Raw genomic sequence first — 27,856 nt, forward strand, 5'->3', positions numbered from 1 at the left:
AGGGACGAGGTGTTGGGCGGGTGCAGAAAAAGCGGAGGGTTCGAAAAGAGAAAGAGGAGAAAAAAGAAAAGCGAGAGAGAGAGAGAAGAAAATGCATGGAGAAACTCGCGCACTCTCTCTTTGAAGAGGCACACGGTGACTCGCTCGCGCGTTGCCCCGCCATCTTTCCAATATTTGATAGATTAAAGGAACACCGAAAAAGCACCCGTACTACCAGATATACTCGGAACCTCCCCCTCCCCCTCCTCCTCCTCCTCTTCATCTCGGACCACCACCCAACCAACCAACCAGCCAGCCAGCCAGCCAGCTCCCTTGAAATATCGGCAAAAGTGGAAATTATATAGTGCTTCCAGCCATACACAGCTCGCTCTCTTCGCTGGCAAAAATATCAAGATAGCCTCTGCACGCGTTCTCCACAAAAGAGAACTCTCCTCGAATTCCCCAAATTCACCGCGCTCGCCCTTTCTCCTCAGCATCCTCGTGTTCCTTTTTTCTCCACCGCGTGCGTATTGCCGAGGAAAATTACTAGATAAATATATATATACGTGTGTTTGGTCGAGCGAGAAAAATGCTGATGCGTCGCGGGACCGATCAATCTTGGCGAATAAAAGCCGAAGAAGGGGTTTCCTCGCGCGACCAATCATCAGCCGCGGCCAAACCGAGACGAGTCACTCGGTTTGCACGATACAGGGACAATCGTCACCTGGTAGCAAAAATGACAAATCGATTTTGCTCCTTCGTCGCGGACTGCCGAAGGAAAAATGATCCATCGGCTGTGTGGCCCTTCTACCCCTATGTCCTATATATATATATATATATATATATATATGCGTGTGTGTGTGAGAACGCTTAATCCTGTAGGAAAAAAGCAACGCTCGTTTGATCACGTTGAAAATTGGCCGAAGAATTCCGGGGAGATCGATAAGAGTGCGAAAGAGTGTCGATCGCTCGACGAAGGATCCTCGTCGCTGCAGCACGTGGACGGATCCATGAAAATTAATAGCGTAGACTTTTTAATGGTCCTCGAATAATACTATATTGGTGAAAAATAAGCGAACGGCGAGCATTCGACAGGATAACGCCATTGTTCCCCAAAGTGCAGAATTGCACTCCTTTTTTCTCCCTTTCCTTTCCAGCTTCCTACCATTTCTCTACTACCCCCACCCCCTCTACCCATCCCACCTTTCTTCTTCCCGCCGAGTTTCCGTGTCGAATATCGATCCTAATATTTCCTACTAGCTTTTTTCCTCGGTTATTTCTACCTCTTTTCTATCTTTTCCACCCACCCCCTCCCTCCCCTACGTCTCTCCACCCCAAAATCACCGACTCTCTCCTCCGCTCTTCCATCGATAATATCCCCCCCCCCCCCCCACTTCCCTCGCTTCTCTCTCGTTAATTATTATTTAACACGGCGAGGATTTTCCCAATTTTCCTTGGTCCTGCGGAATTTTCACCAGTCGCAATTTTGCCGGACAAAGCGTATGCACACAGGGCAGGTGGTTCGTACACTCGAAAGGTATATTATATGAGCCAGGTGAAGGCACCTGCTCAGCCCCAGTGCCTCCCTCCGGGGAGCGACTCTGCTCGCGGACTGCAAAAAATCATTCTTACCCTCGATCCTCTTTTTTGCTCCGTTTTTTCCACCAGCTCCAATTAACGTTCGATCGAATTCGCGTCAGCTTCCTACGTGCTATCTACGTCCCACCTAATTCCGCTTTTTGCTCTGTATATATACATATATATATATATAGAAGCGTGCACCAGGATCCACAGAAATAATCCACGTGCACCGGAGCAACCGACACTCTTGCAAATGCAAAATCGTCCCTTCGCTCTGACGAACGAGCCAATTATTTCCTCCGCGTCCGGTACCAGGAACATAAATCGCGATAATGGCGGCCGATGGATGGTCCTCGGCAGGACAAACTTTGTGAAAAGTGGAATTTGACACCTGTAGCCAAGGAAAAAAACGTTTATCGTGAAAACGTCATCGGTACAATTAGGAGTTTCGAAAATTGTATTCGCTCGAGCGAGATACGAAGAGGAGGGCCGCACAAACTCTCGAGGGCCTCTCGGAGGAACAAGTCTTCGTCTGTTCGCTCTCCATTAACGGCCTCTTCTTCTTCTTCACGAAATCTATACCAATACACGCTTCTATTGGTGTGTTACACACACACACGTGGTAGTATTTACACGCAGAGCGCCGTAGCTCGAGCAAATATCCATGTTCGTCTATTGCGTTACATTTTTTTAACGCGAGTCTCTTCATTTTCCTCTTTTTAATCGCCGCGCGTAAGTGCGAGTGTGCAGAGTCGAGTACTCGTGTTCCCATCGGCGGCGTTTCTCTGTGGTGCTCCGTCTCTGGGAGGCTCCCGTCAAAGCTGCCGAGAGCCTATAAACAAACTGCCACGGGCATTCTCGTTAAAATCCCACCACTTGACAGTAGTCCAATCGTGTGGATAACTTTCCGGATGCACCGTCTTTGTACGTGAGACTGTCTCGTGAGCTGGACCGATGCTCTTTTCTCGACCATCTGTTATCATCCCTTATTTTTTCATAAAGATTTATATATGTATATATATAGTTAATCGTAGTGATTTTGGGAGAAATTTTCCGTGGAAATGGGGAAGGTACGGAGGATTGCGAGAGAAGGAGGGATAGGGAAATCTTTGGGTGCAGAGAGAGAGAGAGAGAGAGAGAGAGAGAGAGAGGACGTAGAAAAAGTTGGGAAAATTTCATTTATAAGGGTGGAGGGGGTTGTAGGTACAGCAGCAGTTTCAAGGTTCGTCGCGGGAGAGCTCGGTGTACATGGTCGAACGGAGGATAGGTGGTGGTGCAGCGCGGGGGAGTAGGGGTAGTTTTAGTGCAGTCTGCACTGGGCGGGGGTGTCGGGGGTGAGTAGGTCAAACTTTACGGCCCTGGCGTCTAGACGTCGTTGCGCTCCGTGCACGGCAGTAAAACCGTTTTAAGGGGCTATTTTACCAGCGCACTCAGCGAGACCCACCCCCGACCCCGGGGGTGGAAACAATGACAGTCCTTTATGTCCGGAAAAATTTCTCCACCCTCACCTCCCGTACCCGATCCAGCCGTAATCTTCTCAACCCGCTCGAAGATATTTCATTAATTATTATCATTATTTCTCTCCACTCGTATATATATATATATATATATATACGTTTCTCTCCTCAAATCACCGCTCGAATCGAGCAAATGCACCCTCGCTTCTCGGAAAATTCTTCCTTTTCTCATCGAGTATATTATTTAAGCATTTTCTATTTTTCTCCAAAGCCATTTTATTATTATTCACGATTACACGCTTTATTGTCCCTTTTTATTCTATCGCGACAGAGAGAAATTTGGCAATTTTGTTAATTGTTATTTTTCCTCTTGGCGAATCGAGAGAACACATCGTGGCGAAGACAGGACCGTTCTTCTACGAGAATATTCAAAAATCAATATTTATTTTTTTAACGATTCACCTGCTTATTATTCACAACTATGAATACACACACACACACACCTGTCGTTTTTTTGTCGCATTGAACGAGAAAGGGAGAGAAATAAAGAAATTTGATAAAGCGTACGGTGAGAAAATGCAATAAATGTCGAACTATTGCGGAGCGAAGATTGGGTCTCGGAGCTTTGAAAACTTGAATCAAGAGTGCATCCGCGCACGCGACCTCCCGCTGCGCGTTGATGGCCTCGCAGTTTCTCTCTGTGTATATGTGTGTGTGTGTGTGAGTGCGCAGGGGAGAGGAGGGTTGTGGGCGCGAAGGGGTTGAAAATGAAATTCCAAAGTGGTGGGGGGGGGGGGGGGGAGAGGCCGACGGGGAGAGAGAAAAAAAATCAACTCGATCACTTTCGAAGCGATCGCGAACGCGTAATGCCGTCAAAGGGGACTGAACGTCGAAATGAAATTCCTGAAGGGTCGACGACCAAACCATCCAACCCCCCTATCCCTCCCCCCTCCAACCCACCACGCTCACTCCTCGTCAACCCTTTGGCCCAGTTCTTACCCCCTCCCCCCTCCTCCTTCTCCCTCCTTCTTCTCCCTCCACGATATAGCTCTTTACTCCACTGGGTCAGAAGGACTATAGTCCCCACACCCCACCAACACCACTACTTCACCCTTCAACACACCCACGTCGACTCGTTTACCCCTCGAATCTTCGCACACATTCGATAAATTACAGGATTGAATCTTTGATCGAGCAAAGATTCCTCCTTTGACGATAAATTTATTATTCTCTCTTATACATTTATATATATATATATGTATACTCTGTGGGACGGATAATCATTAACCGAGAAAAAATCAAGAAAATCGTTGCCAGGCCCGAGCAAATATCACATTTCAACATTAACGAGGTCCCTCCGAAGATTTCTCGCAATATTTTAATTAAATAGAGCTTTGCTGACTTTTCTGTAAAAATGTTTAAGCATCGAGCGCAGTTATTAAAGGCGCCTATATATATATATATATATATAGAGGAGAAAGTTTATTTACAGCAGATTCTCTTTGGACGAGCTTTCGAAAGTATCGAGCTAGAAACGGGAGAGACAAAAATTGCTAGAAGACGTAATTCGAGCGAGTTAAAGATTTTTCAAGTACGCCAGCGTGCAGGAGGGGGAGTGCACTCGTACTCACCGGAACGCTGTACACTTTAAAAGGGAAGGATTCACGGTGGAAGTGACATTTGCTTGAATTTAATCGAGCCTTGAGCATCGTTAAAACATTTTTCGAGTTACGGTTCAGCCCGAACACGTTTTTCACTTCCCTTCGCCCTTGCCCAAGGCTCAAGAAAAATCTCAATTACCGCGCATGTGCCAGGGGGCTTTTAATTGAAGCAAAAGGAGAAATTCCATTTGTTGGAAAAGAATTGGAGGAAAATTAACCTTTCCCTCGGCCGATGCTCCTCGATTCCATGAAATTCAGCCAATTTTCTTTTTCCACGCTTCGATACCGTTCCTTTGCTCCAGCTTCCCTCGTCGTTGTTATTATTGTTGTTGTTGCTCGCGATCGCTCCTGAAAAATCGACTCGCTCCGCGTGCTCCTCGCGCGGTGAATAAATTAATCGATCAACGGCTTATATATATATATATATATGTATATTCGGGGAATAATAATGTCAGCGTGTAAAGTGAAACCTGTTGATTCAACGGCCTAAATTTCCGTCGCTCTAAAACACAGAGAGAGTCATTGAGCTGGTTGGTCAGAGAAAACACATGGTTCCACTCGTCGGCTTCCTGCGTTAAATCGACGTAGTCTCAGTGTTCCTAAAAACTCCCCCCCCCCCCCCCTCCCTGTACCGCGTCTTAGGAGACAGCCTCAAACACGCTCCCTACTTTTTAAGCCCGCTCAAATATTTCCTACGCGTGTAACTGTGCATCGACTGTTATTTACGCGTTTTATTAAAATTTGTGCACTCCCCACTCGGAATCCAATCGTATAGAAATCTTTTTTCAAGTATTTCTAATATTACGAGTGATTTATTTAAGCGTGATATATATTTTGGTCATTCTCGATAAATCGAGTTGGAGAGAAATACTATTTTCCCGCCAATTTTGTAGTATTTTTTATTTAAAGAGAAAATGGCTCCCTTTAAACAGGACTCTTTCGTTGCTAAGTTTGGATTTTGTTCGCTGTTCCTTCTGTGCTTCGTTGCGTTGGATTTGAAAAGTTCTTCTTAATCCTCGCGTGTCTGGGATATCAAGGGGCGTGTAAGGGTTCTCTGCTCGGTGCATGTGTTGGTTCTCGCAGAGACACATACACTTGCATAGATATATAGATATACAGACACAGAGGAGTATAATGTCCTGGGTATAAACAGAAGCGCGCTGGTGGCCTGCCAGAAATCGACTGTGCGGACACCACGTGTTGCCCTCCGGTGTTGCTGCCAGTAAAATAAAAACGGAGAGTAAAGGGGCCAAATGAGTGGAGCGAAGAGAGAGAGAGAGAGAGAGAGAGAGTGGTGCCAGAAAACTGAAACCGATACCGTGGAATAGTGGGAAAAAAAGATTGATGGATTCTGTTTTTCGACTCTCCAAAGTATCAGCCTTGATTTCCATCGAGCCACACTCTCAGCTTCGACCCGTACGTCCTTTCACCATGGAATCGTAACACACTGGAGACTGCCTCGTTGCACCGGAAAATATCCAGAAATTAACAAAGAATCTATAGCTGTATCGTCGACTCTGTGACGACCACAGAACACTTTGTGGCTTCGACGAGAAAAATTGTAGTTTGAGATTGGAAGGAAATGGGAGTAATTAGCAGGGTGGCGCGCGAAGGTTTGGCCAAAGAGGAATTTTCTCCAGTCTATATATGTGTATGTACGAGGGAGCGTACTGCACGTGACGAAAGACGTTTGCGGTTAATCGTGGGAAGACTCGTGATACGCGAGGGTTCTTCGCTGGGAAGGGTCGAGGCTTTCGAAGAATCCGAGTTGCTTGAGATAACACGTGGTGCTTGCGCGAAACCCGAGACTATCAGCCCTCATAAATATATCGCTAGCTATTCCAACTCTGTTTTCTCTTGAAAATTATTTCCAACTTATCTCCCGCTATATATATATATATATATATATTGTTAAAAATCTCGTCTGGAAATAGGAGCGATTTGCCGGGAGATATTCCAATTATTCCAAAGTGGCCGAGCAAAATTCTACGCGTTTGGATTTCTATTATTTTCGTAAATCGATTGATATTGTTTTTTCTTTAAAGATACATATATATATATATATATATATATAAAAGAAGAGGGGGGGGGGGGATTCTGGAAGTTTATCAAAGCCGGGCAAAATGGCGCGAGAGTGTATAACTGGTTGGAAAAAAGAGAATAGGGAAAAGAGGGAGGGGGGGGGGGTGGAAGGCGCAAGGATAAAGTGCAGCCGAGGTAAGTTATTGTCTTTCCGGCTCCGAACTTTACGATCGTCGGGGACCCCAGAAGCGCCGCTGAGAGTACCAAGTGCTGGTGGCGGCTCGGGGGGAGTGGGGGTGGCAGAGCCAGTCCAAAGGTGGTGGAAGAGGGGGAGGGGAGTTGCAGCAGACGCGCGGAATGGTCGCGAGCAGGTCGCGGAAAACCCATAAAACCCATACGTCTGCCATCCCGCTAGAATTTCCAATCCACCCCCTCCCCTCTCCACCTACACCTCCTCCACCTCCTACCTCCCCCTCAAAGTACTCTCTCAAAACGTTCCGCTCGTAGAACCAATTCCCTATCTCGACATTTATTTAACTCCCAGAACTCTCTCTTGATCGTTCTGATAAGAAAGGGGGAGCGAAAAAAAAAAAACGGGAGAGAAAGGAGGGAAAAATAATAAAAGTAAGCTCGACTCTCTCTCTCTCTCTCTCGCTAATCGAATTTCGGAGTTAAACTCGATTTTCGGTGCAAATAAATCTGGCAGTTTTCTTCTTCAAAACTGTATCTCGAGTCGCGCGGTGTTTTGGTCGGTGGTTTTCTCGAGTAAGGTCGTAATTGTGGAGTTGCGTGGTCGTGTTTCACTAGGGTGAAGGAAAGGGAGGGGGTGAGAGGAAGGGTGAAGGGAGTTTGGTGAATGAAATTGCAGGAGTGTGCGTGCGTCGGTGTGCGAGGCTCCGTGTGCCCCTACGGAAACTGGGCCAAAGGGTTACTACTCGGTTACGACTGGGGTGTCGACCCTCCCTGTTACTTTTATTAGATCCCTCCCCCCTCCCGACACGACCCTTCACCCCCCACCTCGTACTTTAAAACAAACATCCTCGCTCGACGGTCCTTCCCTCGGATTCTGCCCTTTAAGGGCCCGCGCTCTTTCCTCGCCAGTCGAGTCTCCTCACCGCGCGACGATCCTTCATTTTCCTCCGCAAACCTCCCCCCCCCCCCCCACCCTCCTTATGTATATATATATATATACATTCCCGCGATGCCGAGCGCCTCCGGGATGATCCATCGAAATCCCCGCCTCATAAAAGCCATATAATTTTCAAAACGGATGAAAATTTACGATACGAGATAAGTTGGTGGAGAGGAGAGGAGAAGAGGGTGGTGGGAAATTATGGGAGAGCAGCGAGTTTTAATGTCGTCTGCGCGTCGGAGGAAAGTTAAAGACGGATTCTATTTTGCGAGGAAAGCGTCGTCGTCATCGTCGCAGTGTTGGTTCGGTGGTCGAGCGAGACGAGGAGAATGCATCTTTCCCCGTGGCTCTTTTTTCCTTCCACGTCTGCAGATGGGGCGGTGGTGGTGCCTCGTGCAGGTGTGGGGGAGGAGATTGGAAGCCGTAGACGCGGGCAGACGTATGGGTTTATGTGTTTCCGCGAGGAGCTAGCGGCCATTCCGCGCGTCTGGATCTCCACCGTCCCCCCCCCCCCCCCGCGCCGCCACCACCCCCGACCACCGCAGTTGGCGCGACGGGGGCGGCTGTAAAAATTTTACTGCGAATTGTCTGCAGACCCGACGTTACGAGCGGGAAAAATAGGAAACCCCCGGGAAACCGTGGAAAAAGCTGTCTGGGTCAGAATCGCCACTTCCATCCCCCCTCCAGTCACCATTTGGGTCAGCGATCTTATATCTCAACGGTATATATATATGATACACGTGAATCGAGTGTGGAAAATGGTTGGACTCGCCAGTTCCGAGAAACGCGCGAGCCTGTGCGCGTATCGATCATTTTTATCATTGTTTCATCCTTATCAAAATTTCCCATACGCGCTCTTTAGAAATGTTCTCCGAGCACTCGGAGTCTCGAAATCTGGTCGAGGACCGGTACGAGGCCAACTGTTGAATTTTATCACTCTCTCTCTCTCTCTCTCTCTCTCTCCCTTGTGCTGCTCGAGCAAACGAAGCGAGAAGGGAGGGCAGTGACATATACCACATGTGCGAGGCTGGACACCCTTCGCGTCCCTCTCGAGTTCCTTCTTTCGGCATAAATGGCGGCTGCATCGAGGGACCGAGAGGGAGTAGGAGGGAGGGTGAGGAGAACGAAAGCGATACGCGGCACAGCGATGCCCTGTGGGAACCCATGTGTGTCCTGGATATATTCCTGGAGCCAACTGGAATGAGATAGCAGGCGTGAAAGCATCTTCGATAAAATGTACCATCGCTATGTGACACTTTGGTTCCGAGGAAGAAAATCTTGGAAATTCCACTCTCCCCCTCCATAAAACCACTTATTCTCGTTCCACTCGACGATAATTAAGAGTGATTTTCGCGAATGGCAATAAGGCTCTGATTTTTACTCGTCGATGCAGAATTTGGTAATCCGTCGAAAAAGCTGCTTATGGCAATTTTATAGTTTTGTTCGGTAATGCAAAATTTCGTTGGAATTTTCGTGGAGATTTTTTTGACGCAGCCTCGGGGCCGATGCGATTTTATAGGGGTGAAATTTAATTCTTCGCTCTCTCCTCCCTTGGCGCGTTTTCTTTTATTTCTCTATACTTGGGCCAAAGCCTCTCTCCTCGGCGGCTTCCAATATTTAATATCAGAGAAGAACGAAACGTGAATCTATGAAATATCCACGAAACACTTTTCAGCAGCGGCCCCTTTACGCTTGCCACCTCCAGCCACCGCCGACCCGACCCACTCTGTCCCTCTTCTTGTCTCTGGCACGTTTCCACCTTTCGGAAAATTATTCCTCGCCACTCTGCGCGCTCAACTTGTGTGTGCGTGTCTGTGTCTACTCTTCGGCCAGCATTATAAATCCTCGCTTTTCCTCCACACTCGGTTAACCATTATTTTGTCAAAGAAAACTTCTTCTTCTTCTATTAACCTCCTTTGCACCCCCACAGCTAGTAGTGTAACTGGGTGCACGCGAGAAAAACCAAACTTATCCCCTTACGCGTTTTTATCAGATTTTATGAAAAATTCATTTCAATTTTATACCTCGTCTACTCTTTAGTCTTATTCTTTGCACTTTTGACGCAAAGAATTATTTTATCAGTGTTTATAAAGCAATTGGTACATCTTTCCTAAATTTATTATATTTAATAGAGATCCGGGCTTTAATTGGTACATGCAAATTATATCGTGTTTCCTAAAATTAATTTAAATCTCATTCTTACTCGCTATTTTCAGTTTTTACCATTCTAACTTAACGAATTATTAGATGAATCAGTGTTAATAAGGAAATGGTTTTATTTCTAAATTTACATCGTTAAATTCTTAACGAAGAAGAAGAAGAAGAAGACTAAAGCTGATCGATGCAAATCCTTTGAAAAAATTAAAATAAACTCTCCCACATTTTCCAAAGTTAATTCCAATATATATATATATATATATATATATATATATATATATATACGTATAAGTTTCTGAGACTCCGAATCATTGATAAAGCGTATGGTTTTATTTCTAAAAATTGATGGTGTTTCTTAATGGAGAAGGAGGCCGAGAGTGATGGATGCAAATCCTTTCCCAAAGGCAAGTGTCACGTTCGGTCACGTGTGCAACCCTTGAGTTTGGCCAGCTGCCCATGTTTTCCCGGAGTCGCGCAGGGAGTCCCTGAGAGATCCTCTCGTTTGCCAGCGTTCCCTCGCCTATTTTCCAGGAATCTTGCAACGTCCGACGAACGCGAGGACCAAAAACCCATGGAGAAACAAGGTCCATCGTCGGTCGTCGCGATCCGCGGATCTTTCGTCAGGAATGTCCGAGTCGAGGAGAGACAAAGCTCACCCCTCGTTAACCGATTGAAAAATTCCTCCCTAACGAATCTCCCCCCTCCCCGTCCCTTGCAACAGTAAACAACTACTATTTCCAGGAGAGTGGCCAGCGATAAATTACCGGATTAAACAGACTCTTTTTCCGGAGCTTTCCCATTGAGAGCCAGTAGGAGAAAATTTCAATATCTGGCAAATTTCGATCGTGAAATATTTCATTGGCGGTAAGTCGACGGTGGAAAAATGGGGGTGGGACTCGTAAAAAAGTTGGTGGCGCGAGTTTCCCTTCGGTATCAGCACTTTGCTTGTAAAGTGCATCTCTCGCACCCCTTCCTGCCAATATCGACACAAGCAGAAAGCGACTCGCGTCAAGAATCGCTTAATTCTTCATGCTCCGAGCCATTCTATGGGAATACGCGAGAAATCTCGGCTACCCCTCTCCCCCCCCCCCCCCCACCTCTCAAAAAATATGCAGGAGCCACGGAGGAAGAAAATTTCGAGTCTTCCGGGCATGGGCCAACGTGCACCGTGCATCGTGCATCGTGCATCGAGAGAACGGTTCCGGTGTTGGTCCGAAAATGTACAAAGTGGTTGAAAAAATGGGAGGGGATAGTCGATGGTGATATCGCGAGCTGGAGGAGGATGAAAGAGGGGTGAAAAAGGTCAGGGAGGAGAGAAAGAGGGTAGGAGGGGGGTGGAAGGAAATGGAAATGCAGGAGGGTGGAAACGGAGAAAACAGAGAAATAGGAAACGGATCTGCGGGCGTTGGGGAGGAGGAGGGGGTGTGTGCAGGGGTGCGTGTACCTGGAGTGGAGCGGCGTTAGGGAGAAAGGGGTGGAAAAAAGCGGAAGAAAATCGGCGACACAGGCGCAGGGAACGATAATGGAACACAAAGGGAATTACGTGGGGGTGCAGGGTGGCGAGGTAGATGGTCGGTCGTCGGGTTGGTGGAGGAGCGGTCGGTTGGGGGGAGGGGGGTGTGGGGGGGGGAAGAGAGAGAGAGAGGGAGATAGAAAGTAGTTACAAGCACGTAGCACGTAGCCGCGGGACAGGAAAAAATACTGGAATGAGAGTATACGGAAAGGCAAAGGATAAATACACACGGACCAACCGGGAGACAGAAAGAAAATGATTGAAAGAAATTAAAGAAGAGGAACTCGGCAAATTGTAGGGGCACGGGGATCAAAAGGGTGCAGGCCAAATTATTTTCCACGGAATTTTTCTAAACCTTGTCCTCTCTCCTATCTCTCCTCCACCTCCTCCACTCCTCCCCGAGTCCTTCCTCCCAGTTATATATATATATATATATATATGTAGCGTAGTTCCACCCACCGCCAATTGCCGATAAAGGCAATGGGCAAAAACGAGTAGAAAAATTAAATTCCCGCCGAATAAAAAAGATATTCAAGAACAATATATGTATATTATATATATATATATATATATATATATATATATATATATATATGTGCGTGTGTAGCTGTATCCTGGCTGCGCGCGGAGAGAGCCGATGCTACATTTTTTTCACCAAAGAATCAAATTACTTTTCCACGAAATTGAAAAGATATGCAATGGTAATTATATTTCGAGTGTCCCCGGCTTGTGAAAATGCTCGGGGCCAGCAGCAGCAAAGGACGTAGGGATTTTTTCAAAAGCATCACCTTTTGTACACTGGAAAGAATCGTCGGCTCGAATTTAGATGCGATATAGCCGCACGGGTTTTCCAAGTTTATATAATCGGCTTGCTTTTTTATCGCAGCTCCGGAGCCTCCGCTCGTTCATTTTCATTCTGATTATGATTATCTTTATTTATGGACTTTGCCAAAGGCCCTGCATTTTTTTGTCAATGTACAGCCTCTTCTCTATCTCTCTCTTCTTCTTTTCTAGTAATTTTTTTTCATCCCCCCTCCCACCTATCTCTCGCAACAGCCTTCTCTTGGGCTTATTAGTTTCTTATTAAAAGGTCCGCTCGAGCTTTGTAACCAACCAGCTAAACGAGTCTCGGAATAATCGGACCTCTACCGTGCCTATGCCAACCAAGCCCTTCCACCACCACCCCTATTCCTTTATTCAACCTATTCTTGGTTCATCTTGGAGCGCAACAGTACTCCCGTCGCCGCGTCGACGTCGCTTCTTTCTTCAATTATACCCCCCCCCCCCCTACCCACCCTCTCCCTCCTCATACTTACCAATACTATATCCGGTTTTTTATTCCTCTTTCACGTTTCAACACTTACCCCATACACGTACAACACACCGCGTGGCTTCTTTATTCTCTCCTGGAAACCCCTCACCCTTGCGAAATTATCGCCAATGTTTGAAACTTGGCAGAATTTGCAATACTGCGCGCGTCCTACGGAAATATCGAATGAAATTATTTACTTTTTCGTTTGTGCGCTCGTTCGGAGACGAAATCCTTGATTTTTGGCGTGGGGAATGGTCTTGAGTGGGATGGAGGGGGGGGGGGGTGGATATGAAAATGGGTTAAAGAAAATGGGAGGGAAGGAAGAGAGAGGCGGTGTGTGTGTGTGTGTGTGTGTGTGTGTGTGTGTGTGACGTCAGAGAGGACGGGCGTCCGTTGGGCTAGGTCGTGGCGTCCCTGCCCCCTGGCGCTCTCTCACCCCCTCGGGCGCCCTGCAGCCGTTTTCTAGCGTTAGCGCCGCCGACGCCGTGCCGAAAAAAGCAAGGCTCGCAGAAAGGACGCCCGGCGTCGTGGCGCTCTTCGGCTGATCAATACACGCCGCCTCGTACGCGGACGGACGGTCACGCATGTGCACGGTGTGGGTCCTTTTTACCCCCTTCGACCCTCTTCTCAACCCACCCTTCTCTCCGCCGTCTTCCACCGTCTGCATGCCTCCCTCCCATCCCTATCTCCTCCCACCCCCCACCTCCTCCTCCTCCTTCTCGGAGCAGCCGATTTTTTTTCCTCGCGTTTCCTCGCCTCCTGCATTTTTTACACTTTTTTCGTACTCTCCCGACCCCTCTACTATTCCCCCCCCCCCCCCACCCGCCTGCCTTCCCACCTCCCACCTCCTTCCCTTCCGCACTCTTGCAAATACGTGCGCGTCCACACACACACTGGCGCTCCAATACTCGTGTGCTCCGGTGCCATACCTTTTCAGTTTCCACCCTCTCTCTCCTCTCTCTCTCTCTCTCTCTCTCACTCTCTCGCGCGCGCTTCAACGGAGAGAACTCGTTCTCCATATTCCCTCTCGCTCCCTCTTTTTTCTTGGTAGTTTTTGCATTTCTCTCTGGAGCTCCTTCTCTCCATCACCCCTTCTAGCCCCGAGCTCTACACCACCCGACTACGGTTACCACCCACCACCGGGTTCGATCTTTTTGACTCTCCTTTTTTTCTCCCCCTCCACCGCTCCCCGGTTCGCCCCACACGCCCTCTCTCTCTCTCTCTCTCTCTCTCTCTACCCACACCCTCCTCCTCCTCCTCCCACTTTTCCATTTTCTTCTTTTTTTTCGTACGAGCTCCTTTTTTTTCGTATACCATCGCCCACCCGACCGACGCCGGGCGTCGGCGTCCTTTTGCTATCGGGATTCTCTCTCTCTCTCTCTCTCTCTCTCTCTCGACTATCGGCCGAGGGTGGCCGGGGGGTGGCTCAGGTTGATGCTGGCGGTGGGCGGCGGCGGCGGCGGCGGCGGCTGCGGAGTGGGCGAGAGGGGTTAGATAGATGTATCGGGAAGGGGAAAAAGAAAGAAACGTCAGAAAAAGCTGAGCGCGAGCGAGAGAAACTGGCTGCAGCGTAGCCTGGATACCAGATAAAATGTTTTTTTTTCTCTCCTCTCTCTCCTCTCCTCTCTTCCGTTCTTCTTCTTTTCCCTACACATCCCCCATCCCCATTCCCGTCCCGATCCTTTTTCGCTTTTTACCTTTTTCGCCGCCCCCTTCCTTTATCTTTCCTTCCAGTTCCGCCTGGGTTGGATTAACAATCCCCCCCCCCTCCCCCTCATACTTCGATCCTACCCGTCGTCCAGCATTTGCGCCAATTCCTTTTTTCAAATTCTCCAATCTCCCGCAAAACTTGCCCCTCGCCCTTCTCCTCTTATCATCATCATTATTATGATTATTATTATCGCAAAATAGGAGGAAGCTCTCGCGCAAAAATTATCCATTTGATTGCTAAGGAGCAGCAGTAGCCTCGCTTTCAACGACCCTCTCGTAGATCCCGCGCGCGCGTTAATGTACTTTCGGCAAGAGAACTTGCTGACTTTTTTCTCCCTCTCTCTTTTCTATGAAATGATCATCCGCCAACGAGAAAACGGTTTTCCTCGAAAAAGAAGAGAATTTCTTTGCAGAAACTAATGGATTGAGAGCAAAGTCAGCAGCTTTATTCGGAATTCACCCACGCACCATTAGAAATATTACCCCTCCCTATATATATGCATACGTATATAACGCGGAGCCGCGTGGTGCTCGGTCAACTTTATTTTTCGAGATGCAAAGACAACATCGAAATTGCGACTGGATGCCTCCCCTCTCCCTTTCCTCAAGGACTCTACCACGCACCCTTGCAAATGTCAGAGAAATGTCACAGTGAACACTGTATAAAAATCTATTTTCCCTCCACTCGTCCTTTTGCCCCTTTTAGATCCATTTCGGAGTGGCCGATGGCTGGAAAAAGTTTTGATAGAATTTGCGCAAAAACATTACATGTATTTTCGTCGCCGAATCTCATTCCCTTTAACCTTCCGCGCGCGACGACCACTATTATCGGACTTATTTCTGTGAAACAAGTGGGTGAACGCGAAATTCCCATCGAGTCGATCTCCACTCGTTACGGATTCAAGGCTGAAACAGATTGAACATTTTTCGAGCCATCTGCCGCGCTTGGAAATGAGGAGGGAGGGGGGAGGAGGGATGTACACTCTCCGTCTCGATCTCCCCTCTCGCCACGCCACGCCACGCCACGCCACGCATCTACTTCCTTCTCTTTCCTGTCACACGCTCGCGTCCACCTTACGCTCGTAACACCCCCTCCCCTCCCTTCTCTCATTCAGAAATAGAAACCGATCCGACTTCCGGTCGTCTCCCCTCTCTCACCCCCATCCACTATACACATCCCTCGCTACAAATTTATCCGACGCACCCACGACTCTCCTCCATTTTTTTCCAATTTCCTCCCAAGATCCTTTAATAGAGGGGCCTCGGGAAAAGAACTCGATGGAAATTTTCCGGATCACGAAAACTGCTCCGGAAAACTCTCGTAAAGATCCTCGATGAATATATTCCTTCCTAGGACAAAAAAACACTTTTCCTCCCGCTTTATTCTTCAAAATTCATTATATATATATATATATATACACAGTTGCAAAAGTCGGCCAACTCCTCTCTTGACGCGATTTCAATACTAAGAGAGACTTTGATCGATCGACAATTTTATGGATATTTCTACCCCGAAGAAGAAGAAACGATCGGACGGAGCAATTTCCCGAGAAAGGTCGAAGAGAAGCAGAAGAGAAGAGGTCGAAGAGCGATCGACGCTTAGTCGAGAGGGGCCAATCTTGTTTTATGAATGATAAATTTAGAATTTAACTGTATATACGGGACGCGGATGAAGTTACAGGTGGCCCACGGGACACTCCCGATGAGAATGTCCCGCGGGAAGAATCTCCAAGCGAGGGTGGACACCCGGCAGATGCTCTTTATGTGGGAAATAAAAAATTTAACTGGAGGAAACTCGGATACTTTTGGTACGTCACTGGAGAACCAATCGCATCCTCCTCCTTCTCCTCCCACTCGGAGCTAATTAACCGTTGAAAATCAGGCCTGGCCAATGGAGAAATCTGTGTAATCGCTCGATCCTGAAGAGGAAGCTGAAGAAAAACGAAGAAAAGGCTGTGAAACTGACATTTTGCCTGTATTTATTTATAACCAATGAGAAATTAGCCGGAAGACTCTGTTAAATGACTCTGATCTATATATATATATATATATATATATATATACATATAATTAAGCGCCGGTCTCTCGGCTCGGAGGGCTTCGTAGGATGTAGGGTATAAGGTTCAAGGACGGCGGTGCGTTGGTGTGGGTGAAACTGGGTCCCTAGGACGACGGTTCTCACAAGGAGCGGCCACCTGTAGCCAAGGGCTCGGGAATCCTGGCTATTCCAGTTGGAGAGCAAGGTACTCGAGTGTCCCTTTCCGAACCGATGTATTTGTGTTAACAAGCCACGACACCCGTAAACACGGATCGCTCCGATACACCCGAACCACCCTGACCGTTTCTCGCTAACCCACGAACCTTCCACATCCCCCCTTCCATACTTAGTCTTACCGAAGAATGACGACCTCTCGAACACACACACACACACACACAATTATAAAGCAATAATCAACCTTCTCCACGATATTCCAAATGTAATTTCTGTAATGGAAAGGAGCGAATGTTTGCAAGAGTTTTTTTCTCCTGAGAGAGCCGCCGGTGGACCAAGTTTTGGTACGATATGATGGATGGTCGAAGGGAGAAGAGATAAGGGTGGATCGCGCGCGAGTGCAGGAGAGAAGGGAATTGGTTGGGATTATCGTAGGAGGGGGGAGGGTCGGTTGGCTCGACGTTATCAGGGAGGGGTGGGGGGTTTTTGTAAGAGGGTAGTGGGGGGAGGGGGTTGAATGGACGACAGAGGTTCGATATCGATATAAAAGACAGAAGGCGAGACGTGACCACACACAAGTTCCCTTGGCGTGTGGGTGTATGCGGTTTAGGAGGTCATGAGAAGGGAAACGAGGTCATCCCTTAATGTCCGTGCCACCCCGTAGCCCCAGCCAGCCGCCCTCTTTAAAGCAGATCTTCGTCTACCCATGGGAACTCGACTCTCTCTCTCTCTCCTCTCTGGCCGATAGGAACCACCATCAGCCCTCACGATACTCCTCGAGTGCAATTAGTCCTCCCCCCTCCTGTAGTCCAAACGAGACTTCTCGAATAAATCCTGAAAATCTCTCTCTCTCTCTCTCTCTCTCTCGAATAAGGAGAAGAAGATTCAAACTTGGAGTCCACGAAAGAGAGAAAAATTCCAGCGAGCCTACACAAGAAGGCGTACATGAACATCGAAAATCCTGCGATAGGAGTTGGCGAGAATTTTTTGTCCACTCGACCGAGAGAGGACGGAGCATCGCGAATGACGAATTTCTCGGCTGTTTTTTTCGCCATGATTGACACCAGTGTCGTCATTTAAATCCCGAGGACCGTTTATCGCGAGAAGCCGCCTGCGAAATTGACAGTAATTAATTACAGGCGTTGCGCAAGCGACGCGGATGACGATGATGCCAGCGAAACTTTTTCGTAAATACAAATTATAAATGGGCGCATATTATTAAATCGCTCCGCGCGTCCGCCGTCTGATAAATGGGACTCGATTGTTGCACGCTCGAATAATTCAATGGGGTAAAAATAACGCTTTTTGTGTTTTATCCTTTTATTTTTTTTTTTTTTGTTTCTTGATAAACAAATCGACTTCTCGAGATCCGAAGAGTCGGAGCGAATAAAAGTTGGGAGCTTTCGGTGGTGTGATTATAAGATTGAATTTGGAGCAACGGGAGATTCGGGGGGTGGAAGAATTAACGAGTGTGGGGGGTGTAGACGTGGAGAGAGGGAAAGGGGGTGGCTTGTTTATCCTCGTGGAAGCCCGAGTGATGACCAAGGTCACAGGCCCGCCACCCTCTCGTCTGTGTTGTGTCTAGACACCCCTCCCCCTCTCCTACCCCTGCGGATTCACCCCTTGAACCACGTCCAACACACTAGGCCTCTCACCCCCCTCCTCTTCCACCACCCCGTCTTTCGTTCGTGTGTACAACGCTCGCCAATTATTCCTCCTCGGCTCACTCCCCCTCCCTTCCCTCACAACTACCAACCCCTTTCACACTCAAGCTCGAACGCTCGATAAACTCGTCTCTGCTTTTCGCCCAAAGGCGAGAATCAAGGACCCTCCGACTCTAAAACGATCGATTAAATATTGATACGTAACTTGACACGTCAGGTAAATTCCAATCCAGGGATGATTGCAGGCATAGTGCCGCGGGGTACAAGCGTTGCGCCAATGATTTAGTCAATTGACACTCACCCCCTCCCCCCCCCCCCCCTCTACCGTTCAAACGTGGGGAAGCCAGAGTTGGCGAGAAACGAACAACGAGCGACACCCCGAAGCACGCGACCGCTGAGACGAGGCCCCCGATATTCTTTTATACATATGTGTGTGTGTGTGTGTGTGTGTGTGTGTATACACGTGCACACAGGACGGAAAGAAAAAACAACATAAAAGTTGCATGAAAACAATTGACAAGAAAGGGGGCAGTTGAGAGTTAACGAGATAAAAGGGTTGCACGAAGAGGGGGTGGGGGAGGAAGCAAAGTGGCCGGAAGTGGAAATCGTACCTACGAGTTAGGGAATCAAACGGTCGAGCCTGCTTTTTCTTTCCCCATTAATGTTTCAAACCAATTGCTGCATTTTCCCTTAATTATTTATGACTTCCCTACGGCTGCCTTTGAAATAGAAGGGTTTAAAACTGACGCGAGACTCCCTCCCTACCCCCAGTATACGCGATTCTTTATTATTGGCCTGCTCCCCATTTTCAGATCGACATCCATTATTCACCGGCTCCTCCGAAAGGAACTTCAAGGAGAAATCAATTGGTTCGCCGCCACAGACCGCGTTTATCTTTGCTTCTATATATATTTTGCATTTTTACAACTCCTATTTCAAAGAATCTCGCGCTCTTCCTCCATTTCCCCGTATGTTATTGCTCCATTGCCGAAATTAACGAGGGATTTTTTTTGTCATTTTTCAGCAATGCAACCACCACGACAAAGAGAGCGACTACTGGGGAGGTGGTCGGGGAGCGAAACAAGGTTACGAGGTGAGGGAAAACATAGCCGATCAAACGACCTGTTTGGCAAAATTCGGTATAGAGCACGAGCTAATTTCTACTCGATGATGCGCAGCATTTTCTGTTGCAGGCAAAGATGAACGCGGACCATGGCCAGCTGCAGAAAGGTGAGTACCACAGACACGCATCTCAGGGTCCAACTCTTCTCGTACTTTGTGTGCGTCTCCGTCTTCCTTTCCCTGCCTCTCTCCCCCTACTCACCCATTTTCTGTGCCCCGAAGGCGCCCGCCTGCGCGCGCGCGCGCGCGCGCTTGTGTACGAATCAACGTGCGTGCGTGCGTGCGTGCCGGCGCGAGGGCCTTTGTATGCGTGGCTGTTACGGTAGGTTGCGTCACGAAGCTGAACAATCGATATTAGAGGAGATAGCCAAGGTTGCCTGCGATTTGTGCGTGAGTTTTGGCCCGTTGAGCCAAGGTCGATCCCGCCACACATCCACACTCTAAATTTTTATTGAAATATTACCCAGCACTCTTCCCTCCGAAACCGCGCGGACATTCGTCGAGTCCTCCGGATCAATCTGCGGAAAAAAATGGCAGACGCTGAAGAAGGAGCTTGGGTCGTCTTTAATAATTTATCAGTGCTTGTGAAAAGAAAAAAAAAAACGGGTTTCGAGCGTTCTTCTCCGCATAAATCGTTTAATTGGAGATGAAGTACGATGCGATTAAATACGCCTCGGTAAATGTCCGAAAAAAAGAGAGAGGAGGGAAAGGTATAGCAACTTTATTTCTGGGCCATTACCGGTAGTCGATATGTTAATTGGGCCCGAGATGCAAATCCGATTCCAATCGGGCAATCAATTAGTTGGGGAGTACAATCGACGTTACAATCGAGACCTTTGGACGCTGTGGAATCCTGGTGGGGCCCGTTGGCGATGTAAACACCTCGTAAGGCCCCGTAGTACGGTCTTACGGAAACCGGTTGTGACTTTGCATCCGTGACGTAAGATCATCGATTAAGATCGGGGCCACGCAAAAAACACGTGTGAACGCAAATTTATCATTCGGTCGGGCCCCATATAGGTCCCTCCCGCTGCAGGAACGTTTTGTTTTTCACCTGTTTCGGGCCCCCACCACACGCCAGACTCCTCTCCGTATCTCGTTGTGATTCGTGTCCTTCTACCTCGCTCCCCTCGTCTCCAGCCCCTTCCGCGACCAATTTTAGCTCTGGCCACTCCAGCGAGCCTCGCTCACCAGTGGGCCTCAAGGCCCATTCCTATGCGACCTCTCGCGCCAGATTTCACTATTGCATTCTGCTCGGAGTGCGTGCATACTTACGCCAAACTTCACGCGACTACAAAAGTACTCTCTCATCTATTTATCATCATCAACGAAATAAGTTTTATCTCATTCGTGCGACACTGTTCTCCCAATCGATTATTAAAATTTCTCAGCAATTTATTTGTCGAGCGTGTTCATTGTATAATCTAGTATATATATATATATATATATAGATGTAGTCTGTGCAGCGTGGGGCTTGAAAAAAGTTTTATCTTGCATCCGGTTATGAGAGAGTTTTTCTCGTTGGATTTCCATGTTGGGTAACGCGACGTAGCCAATGACCCAGCAGCCACTGGCGGCCATTTTTTATTTCTCATCTCGAAAGGATTAAGTAATCGGTGGCTTCACTCGTAAAAGGTGAAGCACGTTTCCATAAGTGTTTTTCACTGCCAATGGCACGCGTGCCAAACCGCGTCACGCTGCCATTTACGAGACCCGCTTTCCCCTCCGATTATCACTCAGCTGTCGCGCGCCATACGAGAAGCAGCGATTCCTCTTAAAAAGAATGGCGCCCCTTTTTAGGAAAAGTCACGTTTGCGCGAAAATAGTCAAGACAAGTTTTTCCACAGCGCTATATACTTCCGATACGAGTGCCTGTAATAAATTTTCGACGAAAAAATCATCATTTGCTTGCTCGCTCGCAGGAAATGGACAAGAATTTTTTAAGCGATCCGTGCGATTCACGGAACCTGAAAGTCCGAGGTAATAAATATTTGTGGGCCCTAATCAGGCCCAGCCGCGTAAATTACCCACCGTAGTGGCACGCCACTGCGCGATCATTATGACATCGCGTGCTTCGGATCCCAATTTCTCTTTCATCGGCTCGGTTTTTCGCACTATGCCCCCTCGCCACCCTTGCTCCTCCATAAGTCCCAGGGGGCCCGAGAGAAGATTTAGAAGTCCGTGGCGTTGGGTGTACCAATTGCGCAAGGGTTCGGACAGAGCTACTCCTTAATGCACGGATCGCATGATGCTGAGATTTTTGGGGCCCGGGGGCCCAGCGTGGCCTCCGCGACGGTTCCTCAAGGTCTCTTCCAAGCCGACCATCGCTATGCTCATTATCGTATTCACTCGGCAAATAATGCCGGCCAGTTTTGAAACGTCTATCCTCTCCCCGGGCCCCACGGTACGGAATCTCTGGTCCTACACGTCGCGCGGTAAAGGGAGAGGGGGGCGAGGCTAGATGAAAATCTCGTCATTACGCGCCCACGGGACCCGCCTTCCTCCTGCGCGTTGTTTCACCGGGTATAATCGGACCGAATGGATGAGACTAATGATCTAAGTACCTCCGGCGTGTAATTCCCTGCTCTTTTGAAAGGTACTTCCTCCCGCGTGTGATTCTCGGGGCCTAACGGGGCCCGACGGTGCTGCCGCTCCCGACGTCATCGCTCGTTATAATAGATAACCGCTTTCACCGCTCGATCATTTTTATACGAACCGTCATCCTCGACCTTCCAACTTCTCATTAGGCCCCTTCGCTTGATTAGAAATTAATAATACCGCCGGAGATATTCTACGATTTGCAAATTTCCTAATGACACCATTTATCATTCCTCGTTTTCTATCGATTACGCACCTATAATATGCCATTTCAATTATTTTCCTCGTTTCACGAATAATTCTGCCAAAAACCTGCGGATCCTCGTCATCCCACGATTGATCCTCTCTGAAACCTCCGCTTAATTGTCTCGCACCCCCCCCCCCCTCCCCCACCCCTTCTCTCTCTCTCTCTCTCTCTCTCTCTCTCTCTCTCTCTCTCTCTACACGCATGTACCACTTATTCAGCGTCTTGCGTGAACGTTATATCATATTGAAAACACGTATTTCGCTTCAGCTTCCTTCACTCTCGATTTCTAACGTTCATCTCGCTCGCCCGGTACACGTAATAAATAACGATTAGCTTTCACCTGCTCTTAACTATGTCCCATTTGAGTTACTTCATCCGCTTCTTTTCCAACCGGCTAAACTAAAAAGGAGCTAAAAACTGATCCACTCTTAATTTCTACGTCGATCATTTGCATGAATAACTCGTTAACGTGTATCTCCAGCGAAATTAACATCCTATAAATGCGCTTGTCGATCGTAACACGATAATTGAATTTATGTGGGAGTTTGATCCGAGATAGCGTACAGAGTCCATTCGCATTACCTTCGGTTTCTCCGACTTTTCTTCAACGTTTTATCTGCCCGATGCAACACGGTTTCTATGCCCTTTCTTCCTTTCGATATAAAAATTATATAAATCAACGGAATCCGTTCTTATATACATCGCGCGATTTAGCTTCAGTCTCCCAATAAGTATAGTTATATCTGACATAAATCAGGTAATCTATTGATTTGACTTTAATCGCGATCGTAATAATCGATGATAATTTAGTCGTATATTTACCGGACGCTTAAGGGAGCTCGTCTCAAAGGGGTACCGCGATGCTTCGGGACGATGGCGGTACATTAAAGTCATGCACCTGTTGTGCTCGACTAACTTCATCAGTGGGGCCTTATGAGAATGGTTATGGAAAGAAGTTGCAGAGGGGGGGGGGGGGGAGGGGAGGGTAAGAGACCTATCAGGCCCGGCGGTATTTTATGTTTTTGCGTGCACGTGACAAAAATTTACTGCCAATTAAAACTGCTTGCTTGATGATGCTTGGTGGGGGCCTTACACGAGTATTATGGGATCCGTCGTGGGCCCTTTACAACCATCCCCCTTCGTCCTATAAATAACATCGTTTCGAGCAGTGCAACGGAACACTCCAATTTCCACATCTTAATTATAATAACGTGATCCACAAAATTTATCACTTTAATGAAAAATTATATTTATTCCTTCCACTTTTCCACTGGATCGTTGTTGGAATATTATGGCCTTTACGGGCCCTTTACAGTCAACTCGCTCGATCCCATATACAGTGTCGTTTCGAATGACACGAAGCAGCCACGATTCTCACGTTTCGATTATAATATAATACAATCGATAAAAATTCTTGACAATTTAGCATAAAACGACATTCGCTCATCTTTTATTCCCTGGATTTATACAAAAAAAAAAAAAAAAAAAAGAAGAAGAAAAAAAAATAGCACACGTTTCGAAAGCCACTTTCAGTGTATTTAAGACGGTATAATGAATTATCGAGGAGGTTGGATGGTGGGGATGAACGATTGGTACCGATCGGATCAGCTTTTTTCACGGACCGTGTGTTCGTAAGCAGAAGTTTTTTTATTAGCTATCCCAGTGTCTGCCGGCCGTCTGGATTCACCGTCTCGAGGTGTTTTTACTGGCTACCCCCACCACATTTTTTTCCTTCCCACTTTGATAGCTTTCCCGGGATTTTACCATCGACCTCCCTCCCCCCTCTCCTCTCCCTATCCTTTCATTCCGAAACCCCACTCCCACCAGCGACCACTCCATTTGGAGTTTTACGACATCGTTGCTGGATTTTATATCACATCGGCTTTGCCGTTACGTCACGAAACGACCACGGGACTCGCTTTACACGTGACTTTACAAGCCAACAAAAATTCGCGACTCAAATTTAGTCGATCCGACCCTACTTTTCTCACCTCCTGCCCTTTCCCGCTAATTTTTATCCACTCGTACCTCGACCGTTCCAAACCCCACCCTATGTTAACCCGACACACACGTTCCCCTTTCTCCCCCTCTCACCCTCCCCATATCATAGTTCCACACGCGCGTAAATGAACAAACTATAAATAATGTGTTCCAGGGAAATTTTCCCCATCCCCACCACTTTGATCCTGGCTCATCGAGCTACGCAAATGACGAGCCTTGGTGGGTGTGCATAAAGTGACGCTCTACATATTTTTTTATTCCACTCTCTCCCCCATTGGTTCGCTCCACCGACACGCGGGACATTGGCGCTGTGTTTTTCTCATTCGAGCGAAAAAATCAGGCCCCGTTTTATATTTGATTTCACCGTGCGGCCTCTTCGCAGCATTGTTCTCCGACGCTCGTGCCGCTATTGTGCGACTGCCCGCTCAAGGACAAGCGCCCGTCCAAAATATATAATTCGACGCCTCTTATCTCTCTCGATCTCTCCATCTCCCTCCCCTATTCTTACGTAAGAACGAACTTGATCACCGGCCAAAAAGTTGCGCGTCTAGTATGTATAGAGATATAAGGATGCACTTGTCCGTATCAAGGACATTGCGTCACGCAATTTTTTCTTAATAATACTCCGACAATTTAATATATTTAAAATGTCATTTATTTACAATCCTCTAATAGAGTCGAATTTGCATGGTCGAGCTGCCGGGACCGGTCGAGTAAAATTTCGACCGGTTTTTTCCTCTCTGCTGAATGCCAAAATGTGCGAATTATAAAGAAAGAGGGGGGGGGGGGGATAATGCGAGGATGATCCAGCCGAGATTATGCGAAACTCGAATTAGAAGGTGACGCTTCCCGGATTCCAACCGTGAATTTTGCCCGTTTCGAACATCATTAAATTCTCGCGTAATTAATTACACGGATTGTTTTTCATTTCAGTATATAATATTTTTCCCTTGCACGCTCTGAGAAAAATATCAACCAATCAACCATTTTTTTTTTGTAAGCGCCTCTTTTAAATTTGCAAAATCTGGAGAAGGGACAAGGAGTGTAAACACGAGTTGTGCGAGGCTCCGATCGAAGTGGAGGAGACTTCCGGATTCCAAATGATAATTTCGCTTATTTCGAAAATAATAAAATTCATGCGTAATTAATTTCTCGGGTTATTTTCTATTTTCACCTTTTCCCTCTTGCAAACGCTGAAAAAAATGTGTCAACCAATAAACAATATTTTTTCTCATCCACTTATTTTAAAATGGCAAAATCCAGAGGAGGGACAAGGAGCAAGATCTTTCTGCAAGATTTCAATGGCTCAGCTACGACTCGCGCGGAGTCCAAGTGAGAAAATTCGAATGGTCCATCGACGGGAAAAGAGGAAAATTGGCTCGCGCAATTACTCAGCGGATCGTTTTCGATTTTCGCGCTTCTCCGTTATACAGCCCTTTCAACCTACCACTCTGCCGTTCATTCGACCAAAATTTAATTATCGTCCAATAAAATTTCACGCTACACGCACGGGCGACGAGCACCGAATTCGATTGGCCGTGTCCGAGCTTCGGCGGCCACAATTTCTCCTTCGATTTGCTTAAACGCTAATACATACGCGTTGCTTTATTCGCTTCCATCCTCGACGTACTCTTGCTTTCTCCGGAGAATCGAGCTTTCTTCTCTCTACCGCTAGAAGCTGGCCCATTCTTATCTTCACGCGAAAAAAAAAGAACAAAAGTTGCATCGTGTGTTTTAAGAAAATAACATTTATTACGTATAACATTAAAGCTTTAAATAATGCAAGAAATTATTTTTTTTCCAGAATTTATTCGTAGAAGAGAAATTTGTCTAGTGAATTTACTTATAAACCCTCCCCCCCCCCCCCCCCCCTCCCTGAATTTCTCGTACATCGACAGGAATTAATATACAGAATTCTTGCTTATGGAGGGATCAGCAATTTAACGAGCAATTTAGTCGTTGGCCGCGCGCGTTATCGCGAATGAAGCGTGTGGAAAATGGAGGAAGGATGATCCGTCAGACGTTGGGAATTTGGCGGGATGGAAGAAAGATCCTTGATCCTGGCGACTCCCGAGTGACGTCAGGGATCGATCGAGCGTTGAATATGCATGGGCCGCCTATATATGTAGAACCGAGTGCGGAACGTGCAAAACTCGTGATCGCGACCTAGCCTGACCCGTTCCCTCCCTCCCGTCTTTTCGCACTTGCCATTCGTGTTGTGCGAAAGATGAAAAACACCAGCCGGAATTCGCACGAAAGGAACAGTTGCGTCATCCTTTTTTTTCGCAGGACCTATCTCAACACTCGGATACGAGACCCGGTAAACATTCCTCGTGATAAATATATAAAATAGCTTTTTCATGCATGGATCCACCACAGGCGAACGCGTGTGTGTAATATATATATAGGTGTATAACATTATTCCCAGCTACGAAATCTTTAAAATATATTATCTCTTCCCCTCTCCATTTATTTTTTTTTTCTGATTTTTATAAGACAAACAATTACGTCATCAATTTTTGTCACACAACCTATCCCAACATTCTTATATATATGCAAATAGTTTTTTATAGATCCACGAAAAAAGTAGAAAAATCACAGAAACTAAAATATCAAAATATATTTCTCTCGCTATTTATTCATTTGTTTACTGCATTATTACGTCTTAATATTTTTTAGAAAATATTCAGAAAATTATCGTCATCCTATATATATATCGATTGATTCTTCTTTTCCAAATTTTAGACAAGAAACACTGTTGCTTTGCAGCGAAAGTATTTTTTTTCGCATGAAATTGAGGTCTGGTGACGGGCCGGGGAACTATGACGCAGCTACGAAACAATTTGATGCTCGGTGCGATGAAAACAATTATCAAATTCCCACGATAATCGCTTCGTTATATTTCTCGCTATAGCCTCATCGCGCGGAACGAGCCCGAACGAGCTGTAAAACTTTGGTGGACCTCCATCAGCTCGCTATACACACACACACACACACCTCTTTCCGGTTGATCGTAACATTGCGCGCAATCCGACATTTATCTCTCCTCGTCTTTCGTTGATTCCGCATCACTTTTTCATAACCCCCCCCCCCCCCCCCTCGTAATATAAACGCCAGGACAGAGCAACTTCCGGTTTTCACGCGTTCGAAGGCCACGCGAGGAATGTTCAAATCCAGCGTCGAAAAACTCGAGAAAAATTGTTCCCCTAATTTCGCCTTTGCCGGCTAATTAAGTTTATCGTTAACGAGCGGTTTTGCACCGAAAGTCGCGCTCCGAGTTGTAAAATTAATTGATTCCAATTGGTCGAGGGAATTCGTTAAGGCGAACCGTTTGCGGAAAGAAATCTTCGAAGGACTTATCGTCCGTGGAATATCGCCGCTGACTTTGACTAGAAACCGTGTGTACATATATATATATATATATATATACGAATGATGAATATATTCCTCGCGTGTATGTCGCGTTGTTCAATGATGTAAACAAAAAT

General features: G+C 47.0%; 1 protein-coding gene across 1 annotated transcript in view; it reads left to right on the top strand.

Moving 5' to 3' along the window:
- Window positions 1–27,856, top strand: part of LOC136782359 (zinc finger protein rotund-like) — a 93,604-nt gene that overhangs the window by 13,233 nt on the left and 52,515 nt on the right. The window contains exons 3-4 of the mRNA XM_066741758.1: window positions 19,425–19,493; window positions 19,579–19,630. Of these exons, the coding sequence (XP_066597855.1) occupies window positions 19,425–19,493; window positions 19,579–19,630 (121 nt within the window). The remainder of the gene's footprint in view (window positions 1–19,424; window positions 19,494–19,578; window positions 19,631–27,856) is intronic.

This window comes from Prorops nasuta, unplaced genomic scaffold (genome assembly GCF_024137725.1).
Source record: "Prorops nasuta isolate Cenicafe-Biocafe unplaced genomic scaffold, Cenicafe_Pnas_1.2 PNAS00025, whole genome shotgun sequence".
Lineage (NCBI taxonomy): Eukaryota > Metazoa > Arthropoda > Insecta > Hymenoptera > Bethylidae > Prorops > Prorops nasuta.